This window comes from Schistocerca gregaria, chromosome 2 (genome assembly GCF_023897955.1).
Source record: "Schistocerca gregaria isolate iqSchGreg1 chromosome 2, iqSchGreg1.2, whole genome shotgun sequence".
Lineage (NCBI taxonomy): Eukaryota > Metazoa > Arthropoda > Insecta > Orthoptera > Acrididae > Schistocerca > Schistocerca gregaria.
The window spans coordinates 957140919-957162921 of NC_064921.1; the positions used below are offsets into that span (position 1 = coordinate 957140919).

A 22003-nucleotide genomic window follows, 5' to 3' on the forward strand; every position below is an offset into this window, starting at 1 on the left:
AGAGTTCTACATACTAGAACTCTGAAAGAGTTGCATCGAGTATAAAACCGAAGGAATCTGGCTGTTTAAGCCCTTACGTGGGTAGGTCTTCCAAAATATTTTTATTTTTGGTAAGATCTGTACTCTAAAGAAACAAGTACCATCGTACAGTGATCACCCATAACATTATGATCAACATCCCTACAGCCAGAATGTCCACCATTGGCATGGATAAGAGCGACGAGGCTTCATGGCATGGAAAGAATGAGGCCTTCGTAGGTCGATGCAGGGAGGGGGCTGATGAGCTCTGACGCAACGTTCAATCACACCACAGATGTGCCTGATCGGGTTCAAATTTTGCCAGCTGGGGACCAGCACATCAACTGGAACTCGTCACTGTGTTCCTCTAACCACTGCTTCACAATCCTGGCCTTGTAACATGGCGCACTATCTTGCTGAAAAATTCTATTGCCACTGGAAAACAAGGAGTGTGCGTGCCTGCAACCAGTGTACGATACTCCTTGGCTGTCATGGTGTCTTGCACGAACTCGACTGGTCCCATAGATACCCTCGTACCCCAGAGCATAATGTAGCCGCCCCCAGCTTACCTCCGACCCACAGTACAGGTGTCAAGAAACTGTTCCCCTGGAAGACGACAGATTCACGCTCTCCCATAGACATGACTAAGAAGATATCGGGGATGCGTCAGACCATGTAATGCTCTGGTACTGCGCCAACGTCCAATGCCGATTGTCGCATGCCCATTTCAGTCTTAGTTGCCAACGTCATGGTGTTAACACTGTCACTTGCAGGCATCGTCGCCTTCGGAGACCCATCGTTGGGAGCATTTGGTGCACTGTGTACTGAGACATACTTGTACTATGCTCAGAATTAATGTCTGAAGTTAGTTCCGCCACAGTTCGCCTCCTGTCTTGTTTTACCCAGACTACGACGCCGGACGTTGGTAGTGAAGGTGCCGCCCATCCGCACAATGTCTGGACGTGGTTTCACTTTGGTTTAGCAACGTTTTGAAGACACTCACAACAGAACTCCTCGAGCACCCGACAGTTCATGCAGTTTCCGAAATGCTCGTGCCGAGCCTCCAGGCCATCACAATGTGCCATCGTTCGAACTTAGAAACATCACGCATCTTCCCCATTCTACTCATGGGCAACAGCCTCACGTGTACTACATGCACCGTGCGTGTGTCTAACAAGTAGTCATTCCTCCCCAGTTGATGCTGCTATCGCCTGGACGAGTCGTAGTGATCCATGCAATTCATAGGGCACGTAGCACGTAGGTCAAATATAGGGCTCAGAGTAAAGATATGCTAATCTTAAGTAGTCTGTAAACAATGGGCTACACAGTGTGTATTACTCACGAAGTGCAGAGTGTATCTGCTGGAAAGCATTCGTAATCTCCGTGCAGCAAGGAGGAATCAAGGAGCGCTGGTACCATGGAAGATCTCCGGCACCAACGAAGACGACATGATGTATACAAGCGATTGTTGTTTTATATTATTCACAGAATTTTAACGAGGTGTCTTTGACACAGTAATTATTAGTTGGTTCTGGGAATAGTAACTTCCCATGTAACATGTAATCATTTATGAAAGTTTGTGACAATATACACAGTTAATTGGAACCAATCCACATTTTAATTAAGTAGAGAAGCAGTGTTTTGATTTATAGCCACTTCACTCATAGAAATCTGCAAGGAGGAAAGAAGTTCGATGCCGAGGAATAACAGGGTTCAGCTCGATCCTGAGATAAATCACAAGAGTTGCAAGGTTGAATCTTTGCACCAATCTCATAATGGAGTGTTAAGGCGGTGGTGTTAGGTATAGCTGTACGCAGTAATAAGTCCCGAACAGACGTTGCTCAAGCAATCAAAATACCGGCACCCAAGTTAAATACAGTAATCATGAGCCATTTTAATGAACACTCGTTGATTTATATGCATAGTAGGTTGGTGATCATAATATTCTGGCTGGTCAGTGAATACGTACATGTGCGAAGATGGTTTCCTACGTTTTGTCAAGAGCAAATATCTCCAACGAGGAAAGTCCTGAGAATTGTGATAACTTATTCAAACCAAAAATAACTGAGTAAATTTGTGGGCAGTGGATAATCTTAGAAATTTAAAGTTTTATTATGTGTATTGTATATGGTCAGGGAACGGGGAAGAACGTTGTTACGTATGCCTCGTGCTCACAGTATGCAGGAGGTCGAGTGATCAGGACTTGAGAGTGGTCATCCAGAGTTGTCGCTGAATGACAGATCAGGAAATTAGGTACAATAAATAGAATGTATTTAAGTGTATCGCATACAAGGGGCACGCCTAAGGTCGGAAGTTGCCAGGTTTAGGCCAGTGTAGGAGGTCAAACAATTAATTGAAATGGGCAACGGAAGTGGAAGCGGTTCATGTTAACTTATGTTGGTGGCCGGTGTTGAAAAGCAGAACCAGAGGGTCTGCCTTCCGACAAGACGTCTGTTCTGCTCGAGGTCTGGATTACAAGAGAGAGAGGCGACTGTGTTCCGCGCCGCAGAACACTCCAACGTCCTCACACGTGACCGGTATCCCACGCATGCTACTGGCTAAAACCAATGGCGTGAATTCGCTAGCAGTTTCAGCAGAGATCGCAGGGCATCTGTCTGCAGCAGCGTTAACTGGACAGAACTGCCTCGGTTTTGAAAGATAGGCAACTTGTGTCACGTAGGCAAAGCGTAAGTTCCTCTAGGAGTAAACTTGAAATACATTTTTAAACTAATTTCCTAAAATATTTCTTGACTGGCTGCCAACACGTACATACACTACTGGCCATTAAAATTGCTACACCAAAAAGAAATGCAGATGATCAACAGGTATTCATTGAACAAATATATTATACTACAACTGACATCTACATCCATACTCCGCAAGCCACCTGACGGTGTGTGGTGGAGGGTACCCTGAGTACCTCTATCGGTTCTCCCTTCTATTCCAGTCTCGTATTGTACGTGGAAAGAAGGATTGTCGGTATGCTTCTGTGTGGGCTCTAATCTCTCTGATTTTATCCTCATTGTCTCTTCGCGAGATATACGTAGGAGGGAGCAATATACTGCTTGACTCTTCGGTGAAGGTATGTTCTCGGAGCTTTAACAAAAGCCCGTACCGAGCTACTGAGCGTCTCTCCTGCAGAGTCTTCCACTGGAGTTTATCTATCATCTCCGTAACGCTTTCGCTATTACTAAATGATCCTGTAACGAAGCGCGCTGCTCCCCGTTGGATCTCCTCTATGTGATAACATTTTCACGCAATTTGATCCAGAACAACCACCTCCGGCCGTAATAACGGCCTTGATACGCCTGGGCATTGACTCAAACAGAGCGTGGATGGCGTGTACAGGAACAGCTGCCCATGCAGCTTCAACACGATACCACAGTTCATCAAGAGAAGTGACTAGCGTATTGTGACGAGCCAACTGCTTGGCCACCATTGACCAGATGTTAACAGTTGGAAAGAGATCTGGAGAATGTGCTGGCTGGCCAGGGCAGCAGTCGAACATTTTTGTATCCAGAAAGGCCCCCAGAGGACCTGCAACAAACGGGCGTGCATTATCCTGCTGAAATGTAGGGTTTCGCAGGTTTCGAATGAAGGGTAGAGCCACGGGTCGTAACACATCTGAAATGTAACGTCCACTGTTCAAAGTGCCGTCAATGCGAACAAGAGGTGACCGAGACGTGTAACTAATGGCACCCCATACCATCACGCCGGGTGATACGCCAGTATGGCGATGACGAATACACGCTTCCAATGTGCGTTCACCGCGATGTCGGGAAACACGGATGCGACCACCATGATGCTGTAAACAGAACCTGCATTCATCCGAAAAAATGACGTTTTGGCATTCGCGAACCCAGGTTCGTCGTTGAGTACACCATCCCAGGCGCTCCTGTCTGTGATGCAGCAGCAAGTGTAACCGCAGCCATGGTCTCCGAGTTGATCCATGTTGCTGCAAACGTCATCGAACTGTTTGTGCAGATGGTTGTTGTCTTGCAGACGTCCTCATCTCCTGACTCAGGTATCGAGACGTTGCTGCACGATCCGTAACAGCCATTCGGATAAGATGCCTGTCATCTCGACTGCTAGTGATACGAGGCCGTTGGCATCCAGTACGGCGTTCCGTATTACCCTCCTGAACCCACCGATTCCATATTCTGGTAACAGTCATTGGATCTCGACCAACACGAGCAGCAAATGGCGTGATATGATAAACCGCAATCGCGATAGGCTACAATCTGACCTTTATCAAGTCTGAAACGTGATGGTACGCATGTCTCCTCCTTACGCGAGGCATCACAACAACGGTTCACCAGGCAACGCCGTCAACTGCTGTTTGTGTATAAGAAATTGATTGTAAACTTTCCTCATGTCAGCACATTGTGGGTGTCGCCACCGGTGCCAACCTTGTGGGAATGCACTGAAAAGCTAATCATTTGCATATCACAGCATCTTTTGCGTCTGTAGCACGTCATCTTATTGGTCATCTTGGTGTTGTAGCAATTTTAATGGACAGTAGAGTATGTTACTAATAACACAACTATAATGACCTTTTGTTTTACGAGAAGTTTTTATTTATTTATTGTTCCTTGGGACCAAATTAAGGAGAAGTCTCCATGGTCATGGAACGAGTCAATACATGAAATTATAACACGATATTAGAAACAGATAAAATGAAATATAAAAATAACATTCAGGTGACAAGTTTAAATAAAGAAAATCAACAATGTAACACTGGAATTTGCTTAATTTTTTAGCTCTTCCAGGAGCTCCTCGACAGAATAGAAGGAGTGAGCCATGAGGAAACTCTACAGTTTGGACATAAAAGAGTTTGGGCTACTGCAAAGATTTTTGAGTTCTTGTGGTAGCTTACTGAAAATGGATGCAGCAGAATACTGCACTCCTTTCTGAACAAGAGTCATTGAAGTCCATTCCACATGCAGATTTGATTTCTGCCTAGTATTAACTGAGTGAAAGCTGCTAACTCTTAGGAATAGGCTAATATTGCTAACAACAAACGGCATTAAAGAATATATATACTGTGAGGGCAGTGTCAGAATTCCCAGACTATTGAATAGGGGTCGACAAGAGGTTCTCGAACTTACACCACATATAGCTCGAACAGCTCGTTTTTGAGCCAAAAATACCCTTTTTAAATCAGAAGAATTACCACAAAAAATAATACCATACGACATAAGCTTATGAAAATATGCGATCTAGACTACTTTTCGTGTTGAAGTGTCACTTATTTCAGATACTGTTCTAATGGTACATAAAGCAGCATTTAGTTCCTGAACAAGATCCTGGACATGGGCTTTCCACAACAGCTTACTATCTATCCCAACGCCTAGGAACTTGAATTGTTCCGTCTCGCTTATAATATGCCCATTCTGTCTGATCAAAATATCGGTATTCTCCTGTTCTTATAGAAAGACTTTTACGTTTACCGTAGTATCCCATTTTCGCATTTCATTTATTATTGACGATGTTTGGAAAGTTTCAACAACTTTGTAGCTTATGAAGTCTTTCACAAGAGTCTGTGGTCGTTCTTTTATCATAGAGATTCAGCTGCTTGAAAATTCAGTGACACTGATGTCTGTGATGTGTCCGCCCCATTACAAATGCAGTGAGGAAATTACCGACGCTTTGTTCTGTTCCGCAGGTGGCGCTGGTGTCTACGGGTGTGGGTTGTGCAACAAATACGAACCCAACTTTTTACTCGCGCACAGACACGCACATGCACTGGATTGTAAGAACAACTGATTTACTGAGGGCAAACGGCGTGTCTCCCCGGCCAAATACGACCGTGCTCCTCACGCTGGCCATGGCCCTCTCGAGGATCTGCCATGCGTGGTAATTTAGGTTGCTTCCGAAGGTCAACTGGAAGCAGCTGGTATCACCATTGTGAACATGTTAATGAGATTAAAACTGTGGTTACAAATTTGACGCTGCCTTTTTTTAAATTGATGTGGAAGAGACACAAAGCATTCACGTAATTGATTCGGACACACACCACGCATTCATATAACTGATTCGCCTCCGTGAGCAAAAAATCCACGGCATTCAGTGCGGATGCCTACTTACGTTCGATGTCCAGTGAAGATCCAAAATAGCGAGCATGGAGGATATGAAAGGGGAATGCGGATAGGTGGCGCAAGGTGGGAATGTGAGTCAGCTGGGGAGCGTGCTGAGGTAGTCCATGCATTGGCGATAAACATTGTGTTTGGGTGGCACAGTGGTTTACGCAGTAGCTTAGTGAGCATGAGATCCCTTATCTGACTCCCAGGCTAGCACATATTTTCACTCGTCGCTGCTGATTACGCACAATTGGTCCATGCAGCTGATATCATTAGATCCACCACTTACCTTTCCACCTCCCTTCAATTTAAATATCCGAAAGAACTGACATCATGCATTCATGTATGTAACAAATACGCTAGAGATACGCTTGGACGTCTCACCATAGTTTCGCAGTTCACTGATTGGCTCAACAAGCTACAGCAAAGTGGTAGCCGCATGCAATGAGAGACGCTGAAAAAAAAAAAGAGTACGAAGGTCGTTGCTTGTGTGTAGGATCAGTTTTGATATTGTAGTTACTCTCAACAGTGATTGAAGGATAATACGCGTATGCTTTTCAAAAAATTCGTTGAATGCTATGCATTCTTCTCTACATTTTGCTCGTACACAGATGATAATTTATAATTTTGTACGCTGGTTGGGAGAGAGAGTGCTGGTGTAGTACACAAGTAGTTCAGGCCGGTAAATGTGTAGCGAAACTGTGTGACTCAGGCCTGAGGCAGGGGAAAGGATTTCACCACACAGTGACGTCGGTGTGACAATTTCTGGAAATGCATTGTAGGTGCCGACGCAAAGGATCAGATCTATATTTGTTGTCGCCATCTACAAAATTGATAAAGTATTGCCGTGCATCATGTGAAGACAATTTACGTTTGAACTGGACAATGAGGTTGCAGTTTCCGATATAGACATCTGCTGTCTATACATTCTTCATAATTGCCTTGGGAAGGAAACGCTGACGGCATGCTGCAACAGCTACGGAAGTCACAAAATTTGGGGTTAAAGAACCTAATCTCTACTACCAAATGTACATCCCAGGCAAATTCTGCAGAACGCTAGGGTACAGGAGGGAGTGAAACTCCTACTGTGGAATAGTTTCATTGTTCGGCGTGGTGCCCGACACCTCAGCATCTACTGGGAAGTCACTGAACAATGAGATCAACAGCGTTAGCAGTGAGACGCGGTAAAAATCGTGGAAACTGGAGGTCTACCAAACACAGAGGAGACACCACCCAAGCATCCTACCGATTCAAGGGCACGTGTCGGTCACACACTCTCTGGTGGTCAAAACTTATGAAGTCAGCATGTAAAGGACCACTTTAATCTCAAAGAACTAACTAACACCCAGAAAATGGCTCTGAGAAAATTTTAATAGCTTTGGACGTGTTATTATTTACTTATACACTGAGGCGCATAAGGGACTTAAGTATACGCTCGTGGACACATGGCGGTAGTATTGCATACAGAAGCGAAAAAAGGCCAGGGCATCGGCGGAGCTGTAATTTTTACTTAAATAATTCCTTCGGAAAGGTTTTCGACGTGATTATGGCCGTACGGCGGGAATTAACAGACTCTGAACGCGGAATGCTACTTGGAGCTAGACGAATAGCACGTTCCAGTTCGGAAATCGTTAGGAATTCAAAATTCTGAGATCCGCAGTGACAAGAGTGTGCTAAGAATACCACATTTCACGCATTATTTCTCATCACGGACAATGCAATGGCTCACGGCCTCCACTTGACGATCGAGATCAGAGGCGTTGTCATCGCTAACAGACAAGCAACAATGCGCAAAATAACAGCAGAAATCAATGTGGGACGTACGACGAACGTATGCGTTAGGACAGTGCAGCGAAATTCGGTGTTAATAGGTTACGGCAGCAGAAGACCGAAGCCTTTGCCAACAGCACGACAACGCCTGCCTGCAACGCGTCTCCTGGGCTTGTGGCCATGTCGGCCAGACTCTAGACGACTGGAAAACCGTAGCCTCGTCAGCTGAGACCAGATTTCTGTTGGGGAAAGCTGATGGTAGGGTTAGAGTACGGCGCAGACCCCTCGAAGCAATGGACGAAGTTGTCAACAAGGCACTGTGAAAGCTGATGGTGGCTCCATAATGGCGTCGCCTATGTTTACGTGGAATGGACTGGATCCTCTAGTCCAACGAAACCGATCATTGACAGTAAATGGTTATGTTCGAATATTTGGAGACCATATGCAGCCGTAAATGGACTTCACGTTCCCAAACATATCACCGGGCCGCAGAACGTTGTGAAAAATTAGAGCGACTGGTTTAGCCACCAACATGAATCTCATCGAACATACATTGGACATAATCGAGAGGTCATTTGGTGCAGAAAATCCTGAACCGGTAACAGTTGCGCTGTTATGGATGACTATGGAGACAGTATGGCTGAGTATTTCTAGAGGAGACTTGATACGACTTGTTGAGTATACGTCACATTCAATTGCTGCACTACGTCGTACAAAAGAAGATCTGACGCGATATTAGGAGGTATCTCCAGTCTTCTGTCTTCTCAGTGTATACTAATTTAATAGCGTAACAGTTCATAGAATTAATCCACGTCTGCCAACAAATGTTTTAGTTTGATAATTCGTCTCGCGCAACGCACATCACCATGAGTGCCTGGAATCTGGCAGTAGCTTTTAACCCCCCCCCCCTCCCCAATTAGAAACAGTGGTGTTAAATTGTAAAAAGGTTTGCAGATTTAAAAGCAGAAACACACAAAATACTATTCTCTCCGAATAACTGGCTTGGCTTAGTATTTTCGTTACCGTGAAGATTTGGTGTATCTCAGTTGCGTTAATTTGATTTCCACTGGGCAGTCGGACTTTTTTAACGAAATGATATGCAGGTTCTAAGCAGTTACTACAAGTCGTAGTTATCTCGGTGAGAGGGCAACAGTGGCGGCTGAGAAATGTCTGCCAAGCCGGTTCTTCGTATTCATACAGCAAGACTCGCCCATATTTCCACGTGGAAATATGTCAATAACATACTGAAGGAATTAGTGTTAAGACGTAATAATAAAAGACGTATTACTTGCAAGAAATCAAAAATTATTCAGATTTATACGTTTTTACAATGATATGTATGTCTGGACAGACCAAGACCATGGAGAGAAAAGGAAGTGGCAAAAGGAGAACCAGAAAAGACATAGAGATCACATCACAAAGATACTGTAATTTATACGCCTTCCTCTACGTTTTGAAACACTGTGGACTCATGTTTTATAGGCAAGAGGCATTTCTTTGTCATTAAGGTCTTAGTGCAGAATTAATGGATTACATTTAGTGAAAGTATTAAGTCTACAACTTTGCTTCCGCCGTTTTGCAGTAGACGGCATTAGTGGAAATTAGTGGCGCAATTTGTAGGTCGTAAGTGTCCTAAAGTAAGCTTTGGCATTTGAGAACATAATGCCATCAAAATATTAGTCGGTTTTTGATTGCACCTTAAAGTTATTCTCTGCTGAATATGTCAACTTACGAGCGAAATTCTAGTCATCTGCCGAAGGTTTTAATTTTCTACTTCGATATGAATAAATCTGCGGCTGAGGCTCATAAAAAGCTGGGTAAGATCTATGATGAGACGCATGTTAGTGACTAAACTTTGCAGAAAATGGTTTCCATGGTTCAAGAATGGTGATTTCGACGTTGATGACCGGCATGGTTGTGAAAGAGAGAAAGTTTTCGATGCTACTGCAACCGACGGCAACAATCACAGGAGAACGTTATCTAAAGCAATTGATGTGTTTGAGCCGATCACTGAATGACAAACGGCCACAATACAGCGATAGACGAAAAGATGTTTTGCAGTGAGACAATGCAAAATCAAGTCAAACCATACTTGGAAACGTTGCAATGGGAAGTTTTACCCCACCTGCTGTATACTCCCGATATTCCTTCCTCTGACTGACACCTTTCTCGATCCATAGCACACGACCTAGCTAACTAGCACTTGCAGTTATATGAACAAGTGCAAAATTGGATCCATTCATGTCTCCTCTCAAAAGATGCCCAACTTATACACCGCGTGATTCGAATGCTGCCCTAAAGCTAGGAGAAAGCAGTGTTCAGTGACAGCCAATACTTTGAATCGTGAATTTTTTGCAAGTTTTTCACAATGGAGTCTATAACAACGAGAAGGCAATATTTACTTTCGAAATCAAACTTTGAAGTCTTTCACTGACTCCAAGTGTCCAGGAGTAATAAATATTTAGTATCCTGAATGGACCAAAAGCTCGAATGAGTGCTTATTCCTGGCCAGAAACAGTTTTTCATTATTTTCGTTATTAAATATATAGATTGTTCATACATCCATAGATAAAAGGTGAGACTGTCTTTCATTATGGTGTATTGTTATGATCAGTAGTCTTCAATTCCGTAAAGGCGAGCACTTAGGTCATTACCGCACAGAATAGTTGTACACTAAATTTAGTTCTTCTGCTTATTTAACACTTAGTACCAAATCACAAATGCTTTGATTCCGTTTATAGTCTTTTCTGTAAAAAGTTTGGATAAAATTTAGTTAGTCATGTTATTAACTAAAATTTTGGTGAGATCTTCAACTGCATAGGACTAGTGACGTGGACACTGCAGACGAAGGACCAGGTGCCCAGGATTGCAGACGCGATGGAGTGATGTCTCAGGATCTCTCATCGAAGACCATCCAGGAAGGTTACTCGCAATTAATGAACAGGGTACCTCGAGTCGTTCAGGCTAAGGTTCCATGGGTTGTGATGAGTTGTGATGAGATCTATATTCGATGGACTAAATGGAAAAAAAATAGATTCATATTACGATCGTTGTGCACACAAATACCTACATGTGCGCAAGAAAAATTTGTATGAAGGTGTAATTAGTTTATTTCCTCTTCGTTTGGAAATAATTGTTACTACTTGCATCACGATTTACTTGTAAGAAATTCTCGTGAGCATAGCTTGACACTGTAATGTTGCAGTATTATCATGTCAGTGTTGGCTAGGGTACAGTTTATTTCCAGAATATCGTAAACAGTTACTAGTCACGGACCACTCTAGGGATACTCAAACACAGACACAGTTTAATGTGTTTCTGTACACAGTTTGCCTCATTTTGTCAACTTTAAAAAACTTCTTATCGTTCCGTAGAACGTTAAGGATGCAAGCCACAGAGAGAACAACCAACAACAATTGAGTTTAAAGCTACCTCACCAAAAGTATCACAGTTTGGATCGCTCCATACTGCCAGCGTGATCGGTGCTCACATATATGTGTCGATGAAATGAACGTTCTGAGTTGTGTGAGTACGTGTGTTTGTGTGTGACTGGCGGTTTCACATTTGTCACAATTCTCTGGATGAACCGACGACTCCTTTTGTAAGCGGAATTGCTATCCGCCTGCACAACATTTCAGCACTGTAAGCGAAAGGCACTTTCGTTCTCACGTAGTTTATTCAGTAGGTGATACAGTTACTTCGCTTCACCATTTCTACTGATTTACCTTTTCTTCACCATAAACAGAACTAGACGCACCTACCACAAATAACTGCGTAGGCTGGCTGAAATAAGTTTATTCTTTATTCCTTGCCTTAATTACAGGACGTTTTATAAGCGTGGAACTGACGTGTAATTAACTATTCATCTAAGAATTCATCTGGTACCTTTACACTCTATTACTAGTTGTTATATAATTACAGCTTTCTTTCTTTATGCGGTGAGATGGTTCGAATAATTTAAGGGATAATATTTAATGCCTCACTTCTGCTCAAATGGGCAGACAGCTTCATTCATATAGTGTTCTCGTCAGTCACTTTTAACAGGACAATTACGTTCATTCATTTATTGAAAAGTCATAACCATCATCATCATCATGAAAAGTGATGGTAAAAATTGTCAATATGCTAACGAAATCATTACAGGCACAAGTGTGTGCAAAACTCTATCTAATAAAAGGAGACAAAGGATAAAAACCACAACTGTAGACTTTACTCAAGGATAAAATAAATGTAAAATTTGTTAATTTGAGACTTGTACATAGAATTTTATAGCACCTCTCATTTCCTTATTTAGCCATAGAATTAATTCTGACATATGAATATAAATGTACGTTTCTTATTTATCTGGTTATCTCTAGCTGACATTTAAAGCTGTAGAGCTGTATTTAATAATGAACCCTAATTGATAAGTTTCTTATCAGCTGAAATATGCTGTCAGCTCTACAGTGAGGGCAGGGATGGTAGTACCACCACATCATTATCTGAGACGTCAGGAAACTACAGGGCTGCCGAAGTGCCTTATTGCTTAGGCAACAAGGTAGCAGTCTCTAATGCAGCTGATGCTAAAATGTCTGCATCCTGATTAAGGGGGTGAAATAGCACAAGCTCGATGTCACATTACAGTTTGATGATGAGAAGTTCATTAGTGCACCCTTAAATACTGTTACTTTCTGCTGATTCTGTGGTCTGAGTGGTGCCAGTGTGTCATATCAAATGTTCTGGGCCAGCGTGATGATCTAATTGTCATAATTGAGTTGCAGTATTTCCTGGAGGCTGGTGTGGTATTTCCACGTGCAGCCTGTAGTCACTGAGGCAGTTGTATAGCCACTGATCACATAGGCCACTGGCCATGGCTGTGGTAGGATACCATCTTTACACTATCTTCTGACTCTTAAGTCCCATCTTACTTCTTCCCCTTACAGATATGATCTAAAAAGTATGAATAATGGATAATATTGCTAACTGGTACTTAACATAAAAATATGATTGGTTGGAAAGAATAATGTTTGTATTAAACAATGCCAGAATTAAAATTTTAGGAACTTATTAACATGAAAGTTTACTAAGAATGTGAGAGAGGGGTGTACCAACTGCTATAATGAATTTGTAAGTTTCAGTAAACAAACTTAAAAGAACTAAGTACGCCTCAGAATGTTGGTTTTCAGATAAAGGTAATTGAAGAACAAGGACTGATAGAAACATGATCTTATTCATAGATGTTTCTATAAAACTATGAAAATTATTGTGGGTTAGAGGTTTTGATATCTTTCTCCACAAAGTTATAGAAAAAACGCAAATGTTTGAAGAGTATCTAGTTCAAAAGAGAAAAGACTAATCAGTAGAAAAGGTATTAATCAATTATATTAATTTTATTTGTAAATATAGGAAATATATCTGTACTTTTCTAATGATGTAGTAGTTAAAAACTGTAGTATATTGTAATACTCCAAAGTATTAATGTAAAAAGATGTTTAAATATAATTTTCAAGTTTACAACATGTGACACTGAAGTGACGCAAAAATATAATGTAATAATTTTTTTCAAAAACTATTCAGAAAAACAATAGTTTGCATACAATTTGTGTAAAAGATTTATAATTTCTTAAAGTAATGAAGGCAGTTTAGTTATTGATATGTAATATTTTAAGCTTCTCATAGCACATATTACTCTTCATTTGCAATATAGCTACATTACATGTGAGGGTACACTGGTTTGAAACCATGTGTAAGTAATATAAGAGCATGTGTAATCAAAGAATGCTATACTTACTTTGTTGCAGTGTATTGTCAGTAACATAGATAACTTGTTTATGATAATTTCAGTGTGTTTAATATTAGGAGATATATTGTAAGATGATTGTATAAGTAGTTTATTATTAGCAATTAATCACTTTATTACACTGTTATCATTGTATGTATATGTGAATGAATGTTCTCTTCCTGAAGAAGAAACAATTTATTATAAAGAAATGGAATGGCATTCTACTAACAAATTAGGGAAACCATACTACCTGCATCCCAACCTGTTCCCAATCTCTTTTCCATCTTTGGAAGGCTTTTTCTTTGAGTGCTTCGCACTGTGGGCTCACAAGGTAATCAGTACTGGTTAAGCATTGGCAGGTTGTATTGCCGCTTCTGCATTTTTGAAACAACCTTTCTTTGGAAGGAGTGTGTAAGTAACAACATTGGAGAGAATAGCCAGTGAGCATATGTAAAGTAAGCTTCCTGTAATGGAAGTTTTTACAATTTGTTTTATTAATGGGACATGTTACAGAAAAAAGCAAGAATTAACACATCTGCAGTAATAAGTCACCCTTATGTAAGTTATAGGCACAGATACAAGATATTTTCAGGTAAAATTATGATTCTGTAAGAAGTGCACTACCTTAACTTCAATAATGGTTCCAAAGGTGGACATTATGATGTGCATAGATTAACTAAACAACATGAAACATGAAGATACTGTGAAAGCTCATTTGCATCTTATTTTTAACTGCACTGTAATTGAAACAAGCTAGTGAAATTTATACTTTGTACTGTAAAAGAATAGACTCACCATTACTAGAAAAATGTTTGCTGACTGTGTATTTGGGAATATGGCTGTTTTTACTTTTTCAAGTCCATTATATTTAATTTGCTCAAATGCCACCTAACATTTTGTTTGAAAAAGGAAAAGAAATTACCGTTAATGTTAAATTTGTGTGATTCATTTATGCAAGAAAGTGGGGAAATTCAAATCTTATGGATCACATCGTAATGTTACTTGATTAAATTAATTCACTTAGTTTATCAAAATGAAATTAATTTGATCTGATGATAATAACTAACTTTATTTCTACCTGCAAAGTTTCTAGAAGTTATTATTAAGAAACAAGTTAAATATCTTCTTAGTTTTATTGTAGTACTAAACACTAATCTTCCATTTATTCAAAGATAAGTTCTTTAATTAATTTGATGAACAGACTAATTTCAAAATTTATCCCTTCATGAGTAATGACCCAATTTGGAAGGCAGAATTATTACGTTGAGAGGGTAAGTACTGAAGGTGAATTTGCATTGGTTCCTGGACCAGTTGTAAATAGTGACTGTTATTTAGTGGAAAAATCCAATTATCAAAAATATAATTAAAGTAAGGGGAAGTGAAGAGTTAATCACTGACATTCCTATTGAATGATGTGGACTGATTACAGTAATCTTAATAATAATCAAACAGGTTTACACATGGTTAACATTTATAAGAGATTTTTGGATTGTAAATTTTATTGTTCTTTGCAAGTCCATAGTTAGATGCTTCAACAGCCATTCAAGGCTGTAGCGAGTTCACACTCTTCAGGAGGAGATACGTGCCACTCGTAATCAAGATAATAAAAGCATATGATTTTAAAAATAGAATGTAGTTAGATAATGTTGATATGTGTTGGGGCATGTAGAGGACTTATTCACAATGTGTGAAACCCAGAGATCAACAGCAGTGAAGCCAAGAGTCCAAACCTATGTGCCATAACAAAACTCCATAAAGCTAACATCCCCACTGGACTAATTCTAAATGCCATGAAGTATTCAGGGTTATACAGAGCAGTAGCACATCTGCTAAAGAATCTAAGGAGATAATTATTTGTAATTTATTAAAATACCAAACAACATTTACAACTCAATTTTTTCAAATATTAGAATTACTAGATCCAGTTCTCTGCTACAGCTATTTCACACTTCATCACAAAATGTAAGTTTAGGCCTAGTTATTGGTAACGAAAATTCCTGGCAGATTAAAACTGTGCGGCAGACTAAGACTCGAACTCAGGAGCTTTGGCCTTCACGGGCAAGTTCTTGTGGGGGGGGGGGGGGGGGGGGGCATCAGTAGTGGTGGGTTAGCTCAGTTGGTAGATCACCTGCCTGCAAAAGGCAAAGGTCCGGAGTTCGAGTCTTGGGGTGGCACACAGTTTTAATCTGTCAGGAAGTTTCAAATGAGCGCACACTCCGCTGCAGGATGAAAATTTCGCTCTAGTTATTGGTAATTCTCTCTTTCACATCACTGCAGAATTTTTTATTATCCACTTTGAGTAAACTTTGGAACAACAAAGATACCATCAGGCAGAAAATAGGGCACTGCTTGCAGATATGTAGATGACACTTTCATAGCATGTAATGGAACTGAAGAAGAAACAGAAACTTTGTTAAGTACATTAAGTAGTTTAAACAAAAACTGCAGAAAGTTAACTAAATCATTTGTAAACATTACATCTACTAACATACACAAGTCACTGAACACCATCGTTTGTAGAAAAGCGAAAACATAGACATTGCCATTAATCTATGCTCTAGACATCCCACCCCACATAAACAAGCTGTTTTCAGAGATTTCTTATCCAGAGCACAGAAATTTCCACGTAATACTGCAGATTATGAGAGCGAAATGAACACAATCAAATCTACTGCACGTAACACTATCTATCGTAAAAATGAAGAAGATGCACTTTCACAACTGACAACAACAGCAAAACCACGCTAAGTTGCGAGGCCATTGTTGATATCTGCAGTTATGAGCGCAATTTACTGAGCGAAGTACATTGGCTCCGTAGAGGTACACAGTTAGTACAATAACTAGTAAGTTTGATGTCACACAAATAGAAGATATCCAGCCAGTCTTGAAGGTAATGTATAGTCTGGAATCAGTGCGTTAGTTGTAGTAAAGCATATAGATAAAACAGTACACAATGTTGCAGTAGACAGTGATCGTAAAGTTTTGCACAATTTAGAGAAAAGCTGGATAATAGAAAAATAGAACGGAATGGAAATATTCATCCCTGATCAAAATAAAATCAGTGAGTTCCTAAACGGCCGTATAGAATTAAAAAAATAATTATTCTTCACTAACTTATGTCCAATTCTGTTATAAGAAAATAAAATCTAAGAAAACACATAGGAAAAATTTGATTTTGTATTCCAATGTCAATACCTCTCTAACTGAATAAAATAATTTTGTGTCGCTATTAACACCAAAACTATATATTTCTGAACCCAATATCAGAGGTGCGTCAGGCACAGTGTGTATAAGACACTGAAAGTGACAGATGACATCTTGTTCCTGCTGCGCAGTAGAGTTGATAGTGATGACGTGTTTTTCAAGTTGTCCTTTGCAAGATTAAATAAACTCTCGTAGTTGATAACAATATCCCAGGAGCCATAGGATGTGCCACAGCAGAGGAAGACAGCCTTTTCATTTGAACAAACTGAGTTTTTATTTTAAGAAAACGACGTGAAAAGCAGACTAACAAACAAAACAAATATTCGTTTGTCCACCCCTTTCGCCGCAGCACATGACAAAACTGCAATGATCGACTTTAGTATCTATGTGTGCTCTTGTTACATGGTTTTGTATTGCCATTGTAGCCTGAAGATATGGTTTGTGCCTCACAACTTGCTGAATTATTACGTAATTTAAGTAAATCAACAAAAATGTGGTACTCTCAGGGATTTCAGAAATATCTTTTCCTTTTTTTGAATCAGTCGCTGTCGGTTGACAGCCAGTTTGGCTTTAAACTATCCGAGGGGACGTTCTTACTCCAAAACACCTCTGCTCTTTCTGCATGGGTCACAGTTACAAATGAAGTTTCTTTTAGTTATCATATTTTGCCTCATCCACTGTATTGTCATGACTTGGCGCGAATGACTTTTCCTTCTTTCCTCGAATTAATTCACCGCTGCGTGGCAATCATTTGCAACATGAGGAGGCGTGATTTTCAAGGTGGAACATTTCCCGAACAGCACAGACACAGGTTACTGCCAAGAAAGTCATCCTTCACTGGGAGAAAAATGTCATGTTGAAGAGTGAGAAATATAGAGTAGTCATAATATCATTACCAAATTTCATAGTCACTACTTTCTTTCGTTGATTATTAAAATGTCTTCACCATCTGTGGCACATTAACGGTACTAGGCTGTAGAATACAATTATGAAACAAATTTTACGAGCTGAAATAAGAAGTAGATGACACAGGTCTATCGGAATTCTACTGATTCATTTGAAAGAGCAACGACTTCTTTGGGGTTAAACGAAACAACAGAAGTTACTTATTTATCGTTGGGTTTGTTTCACTCACTCGAAAACATGTGATGTGGAAGATTATGTAATCTGATATATACCTTTGTGAACAGAACTTTTACCATCATGCAATGAAATCTGCTCCAGTAAGACACCTGCTCCAGTTTCTTTCCGTGTCAATTCCCAGTGCGTCTCCGGCGTTTCGCAAGGCTCAGGACTGCCTTCCGACTTCTACTGTTATGCCCGCGTTTTCATGATTAGTGTTGTTACGAAGTGTGGCTAAGATGACTCAGTAGATGAGTATGCTACAACATCAGCAATTCATAGGACAAATGTGTTTTTGGATTGTTCGTGGTAAGAGAAAAATAAGTTGAGGTTGCATATTTTGAACATTACTGTTTACGTTGCAGCCGAGGAATCCACCAAATATGAGAGGGAAACGTACACAAGAGGAATAACGAGGTAAGGATCATAAGTAACAGTACTTATGTTCGTTACTACATGGTATTTCTTCTTGCTGGATGGAACGGCCAACACGTCTGGTATAGTATACTTGTATGGATAAAAAAAAAGACTAACAATAAGACGAAGTCAATAGTCAACAGTAAAATGTATAATGGTTGATTTTCCAACCACATGACTTAATACGTATGTTGTATGAACTAAAAAATGTTTATGCATCGCAATGACTTACAAAGAAAGAAAGGAAGATTAGGGTTTAATATCCTGTCGGATTTGAGGTTGTTAGTGATGGATTACACCCTGGGACTCTTTCAAGGACGGGGAAGAAAATTTGTCGCTCCGGTTCGAAGCAATCGTCCTGGCTTTTCGCTGGACCTATTTAGGGAAAAGCTGGGAAACCTAATTCTGGACGGCCTGACACAGATTTGAACCGTTGTCCTGACGAATGAGATCCCAGTGTGCTAACTGCTGCATCACCTTGCTCCGTATAGATCTTAGCGTATAACATAGAGGTGATTCTATGACAATTACGACTGTTGTTATTACCCATTGTCAATTTACAGCAAATTAATACACATACTTTATTCACCAAGAGCATCCTTTTCCACTATAAAGGGGGCAGTGCGCAATTTTTTCTTAAATTTGGTGACATCTAAAAGCTATGAGCTGGACCAACACTCAATCCACATAGACTGTATTCTGCAGGCAATGTTCTAAGTGTCTCAACTGAAAACGTGCGTTACTTCACATGGACATTTAGGTCATACCAGTACAGGGAAGGAACTTTGCCTCAGTACGTGCCTTAGATACTTGCCACTAGTTTATGCCTATGAACTTGCTCTTCAGGGCACGCTCTAGCTACCCCATTGGTTACGATAGTTGATCATGCAGCGATAGTGTATACTTTCGGATGGCTAACAAGACGTGCAACGTGTGGGTCGAGAAATCAGGTGGCAAACTTGTGGAGATTTGATGAAGTGGTAATGCACGTACTGCAGAAATGTGTTCCATACTTCTGCAGAGAAGTCATGAATGAAAGGGTTGCTCTACCGATCTACAGAATGAAAGTTCTGTCCAAAATAACAATTTGATTTATTATGACCTAACTTAGAATAATAAACACAACACATGAAAACATTTACATTACGTCAAATCGGATACTCAAATAATATCTGTGAAGATGAGGTTGTCCGTAAACTAGCTTGTGACGTTTATGACCAAGTGGTATGCGGAGCAAATTCCTTGCAACTCAGATATTAAATGAGACACCCAACCAATCCAACATTAATTGCTGTTACCGTAGTGAGAAATCAGACATTGAACATCTAAGATGTAAGAAAAGACGGGAACAGGCGCGCTTTGCTGAGTTCTGATTATCACAGAGCAAAATTCTCTAATCTGCCGGTGCTGTGGACATACAGTACCACGCTGTCTTCTTAACTGCAAGGACACGATCTGGCGTACCAGAAGCGAAGGCTGGTTGCTTCGACATCCAGTCGTGGTGATGATAATGTCGCGAGTATAGCCCGAAACAAATTATCGTGGTCTGGTTGTGCCAGACTAAAGTCGCCTCTGAGGGAGACGAAGAAGTCTCGCCACATAATCAAAGACGGTACAATGATTGCTTTTAACAAGTGAAGTCACAAAGTAACTCCGATACAGTCAACGTTAGCCAAAACTGCTCAAGACGGACAACATAGGCCGCTTGTACGCAGAACGCGCAATTGCCAACTGTAGTCGGAAAGTTACGTTGAAGTCGAAACTTAAGCAACTTCGTCAAACAGTTACAAGTAAATGAAAGTATATTAGACAGCCAACGGAAGGCAGGCTGTCCAGAGCAGCGACAACTCAGTCTTGTAACCTGCCCCGATCGAGAGGCGAGAGCTGACTCTCTCAAGAGCACCCTTACAAGCTGAACATAATACATTCCCGCCCCCACGACAGTGGTCATGGCTAAATGCTCCAATCAGAAACTCGAAAACCAGCGAAAAATTCCTCTCTATTCCTGACGCACTACTATTCCACCAATGGAGATAATTGCCGCCAATTTCTGCACCGATTTTGCTACGTCACGGAGCTATCTACTGAGCAAGCCAATCACAGTTACGATTTTGCAGAAATGCGGAAATTTGGCCGCCAAGACTGCCTGGGAACACAAGTCATTCGCATGCCTCGCTGGTAGCCCGCCAGAAAGTGTTTTCACTAAGTTTCTGCGAAGTAACGGAATCTCTAGCCCAGCCGCACCGTCACGCCCCTGTGGGCGCGTCGCCGCCACTCTTATGACAATGTCGGCGCCTGGAAAGCATCCACTCGATTCCCTGACACCCTTCGGCTTAACCCTTTCAAGATCAGCAGAACCTGCCTGTCACTTTGGACACCCGGGTGACGAGAGACGCTGCGTGGGAGTTCCGCGTATGAAGAAATAGCAACTTTTTACCGCATGCAATTAGAGAGGAAAATCGAATTACTCAGAGTATGATAGAAATATGAGACGGTGCTCATGCCACCTCTCAAAATGTATCTGGACAACCTGCAACCATGGGTTGCCAATGGGCTAGCTTATGATTGATGCACTGTATACTGCTAAGTGCTGTTTAAAAGTGCTAACAAAAGCTCATAATTAAACGTAGTGACTGGAGCGAAGCTCCACTGATGCAGTTAAGAGTAACTGAATTATACAAATATATCGCGTTGTGTGGAGCATTAACATTCACTTAGACGATTGTTTCTGTTCGTGTTATCATGGACTCCATGAGATACTATACGCCTTGTGGAACATTCTGATTCATGAACGATAAGACGCCGCCCACATCCCAAACAGAATTGTCTAAGGGGATCACAGTTCACCGACAGGTCGCACTGTGGCATCCTAGAGGTGAGCAATCCAGTCTCCTGGAAGTGCACACAGCCTTATGACCATAGAGTTTTTAGGCCAGAGGTGAACAGGGCACCATAGTAAGAAGGTGGATCTGAAAAGCAAGGCTGGTTCCCTGCCGGCGTGTCTGTCCACTGTTGCTAACTAAGGTAGAGTCAGCGGAGGATAAAGTGACCAATGCACAGTGACCAATTTTCTTCCAGAGCGCTGGGCAAGCTTATTCTTTGTTCGGAAAGGGAGGGCGACAGTGTTTTGCGCAATTTCGGACGGTTGGCGATGACAGAATAGAGGTGCACGCCCTGCAATGGTTATCACGCGATTTTACAGAATCTATTCAGTAAAAATGATTCATTTTGGCGGTAGTAATAGCATTGTATGTCAGGTTCATGATGGTATGCCCATCATTTCGTTAATGGTCATAGTTACTGTGATATTTTCATGGAAATAACATACTGCGCGAAATTCGAAAAAGTTGGCAATGAAAAATTGGGATCGCTATGATTTTGCGTTTGGTGCAAATGACATAATATGTGACTGAATTTGAACCTGAACTGACATACTGAATTTTTATTTACACTTGAGTGTAGATTTTTATCTGTCATCAGTTTCAAGAGAACTGAGGTAGCACCCCCAGTTGCGATTGCCCCGTGCCAGCCATTAAGCCACAGTGAAATATCGACAAAATTCTTGAATTCCATAAACGGCTTGAGATGTCGAAATGAGATTTTGGCAAATGATAGCACACAAAGAGGAGAG

The 22003-nt window shown here is 41.0% G+C and overlaps 1 protein-coding gene across 1 annotated transcript in view; it reads left to right on the forward strand.

Moving 5' to 3' along the window:
• The window catches only part of LOC126335435 (serine protease 27-like), a 130158-nt gene extending 124191 nt beyond the window's left edge, over positions 1-5967 (forward strand). Inside the window, exon 5 of the mRNA XM_049998716.1 lies at positions 5684-5967. Coding sequence (XP_049854673.1) covers positions 5684-5878 — 195 coding nt within the window. The 3' untranslated portion in view covers positions 5879-5967. The remainder of the gene's footprint in view (positions 1-5683) is intronic.
• Positions 5968-22003: the final 16036 nt, after the last annotated feature.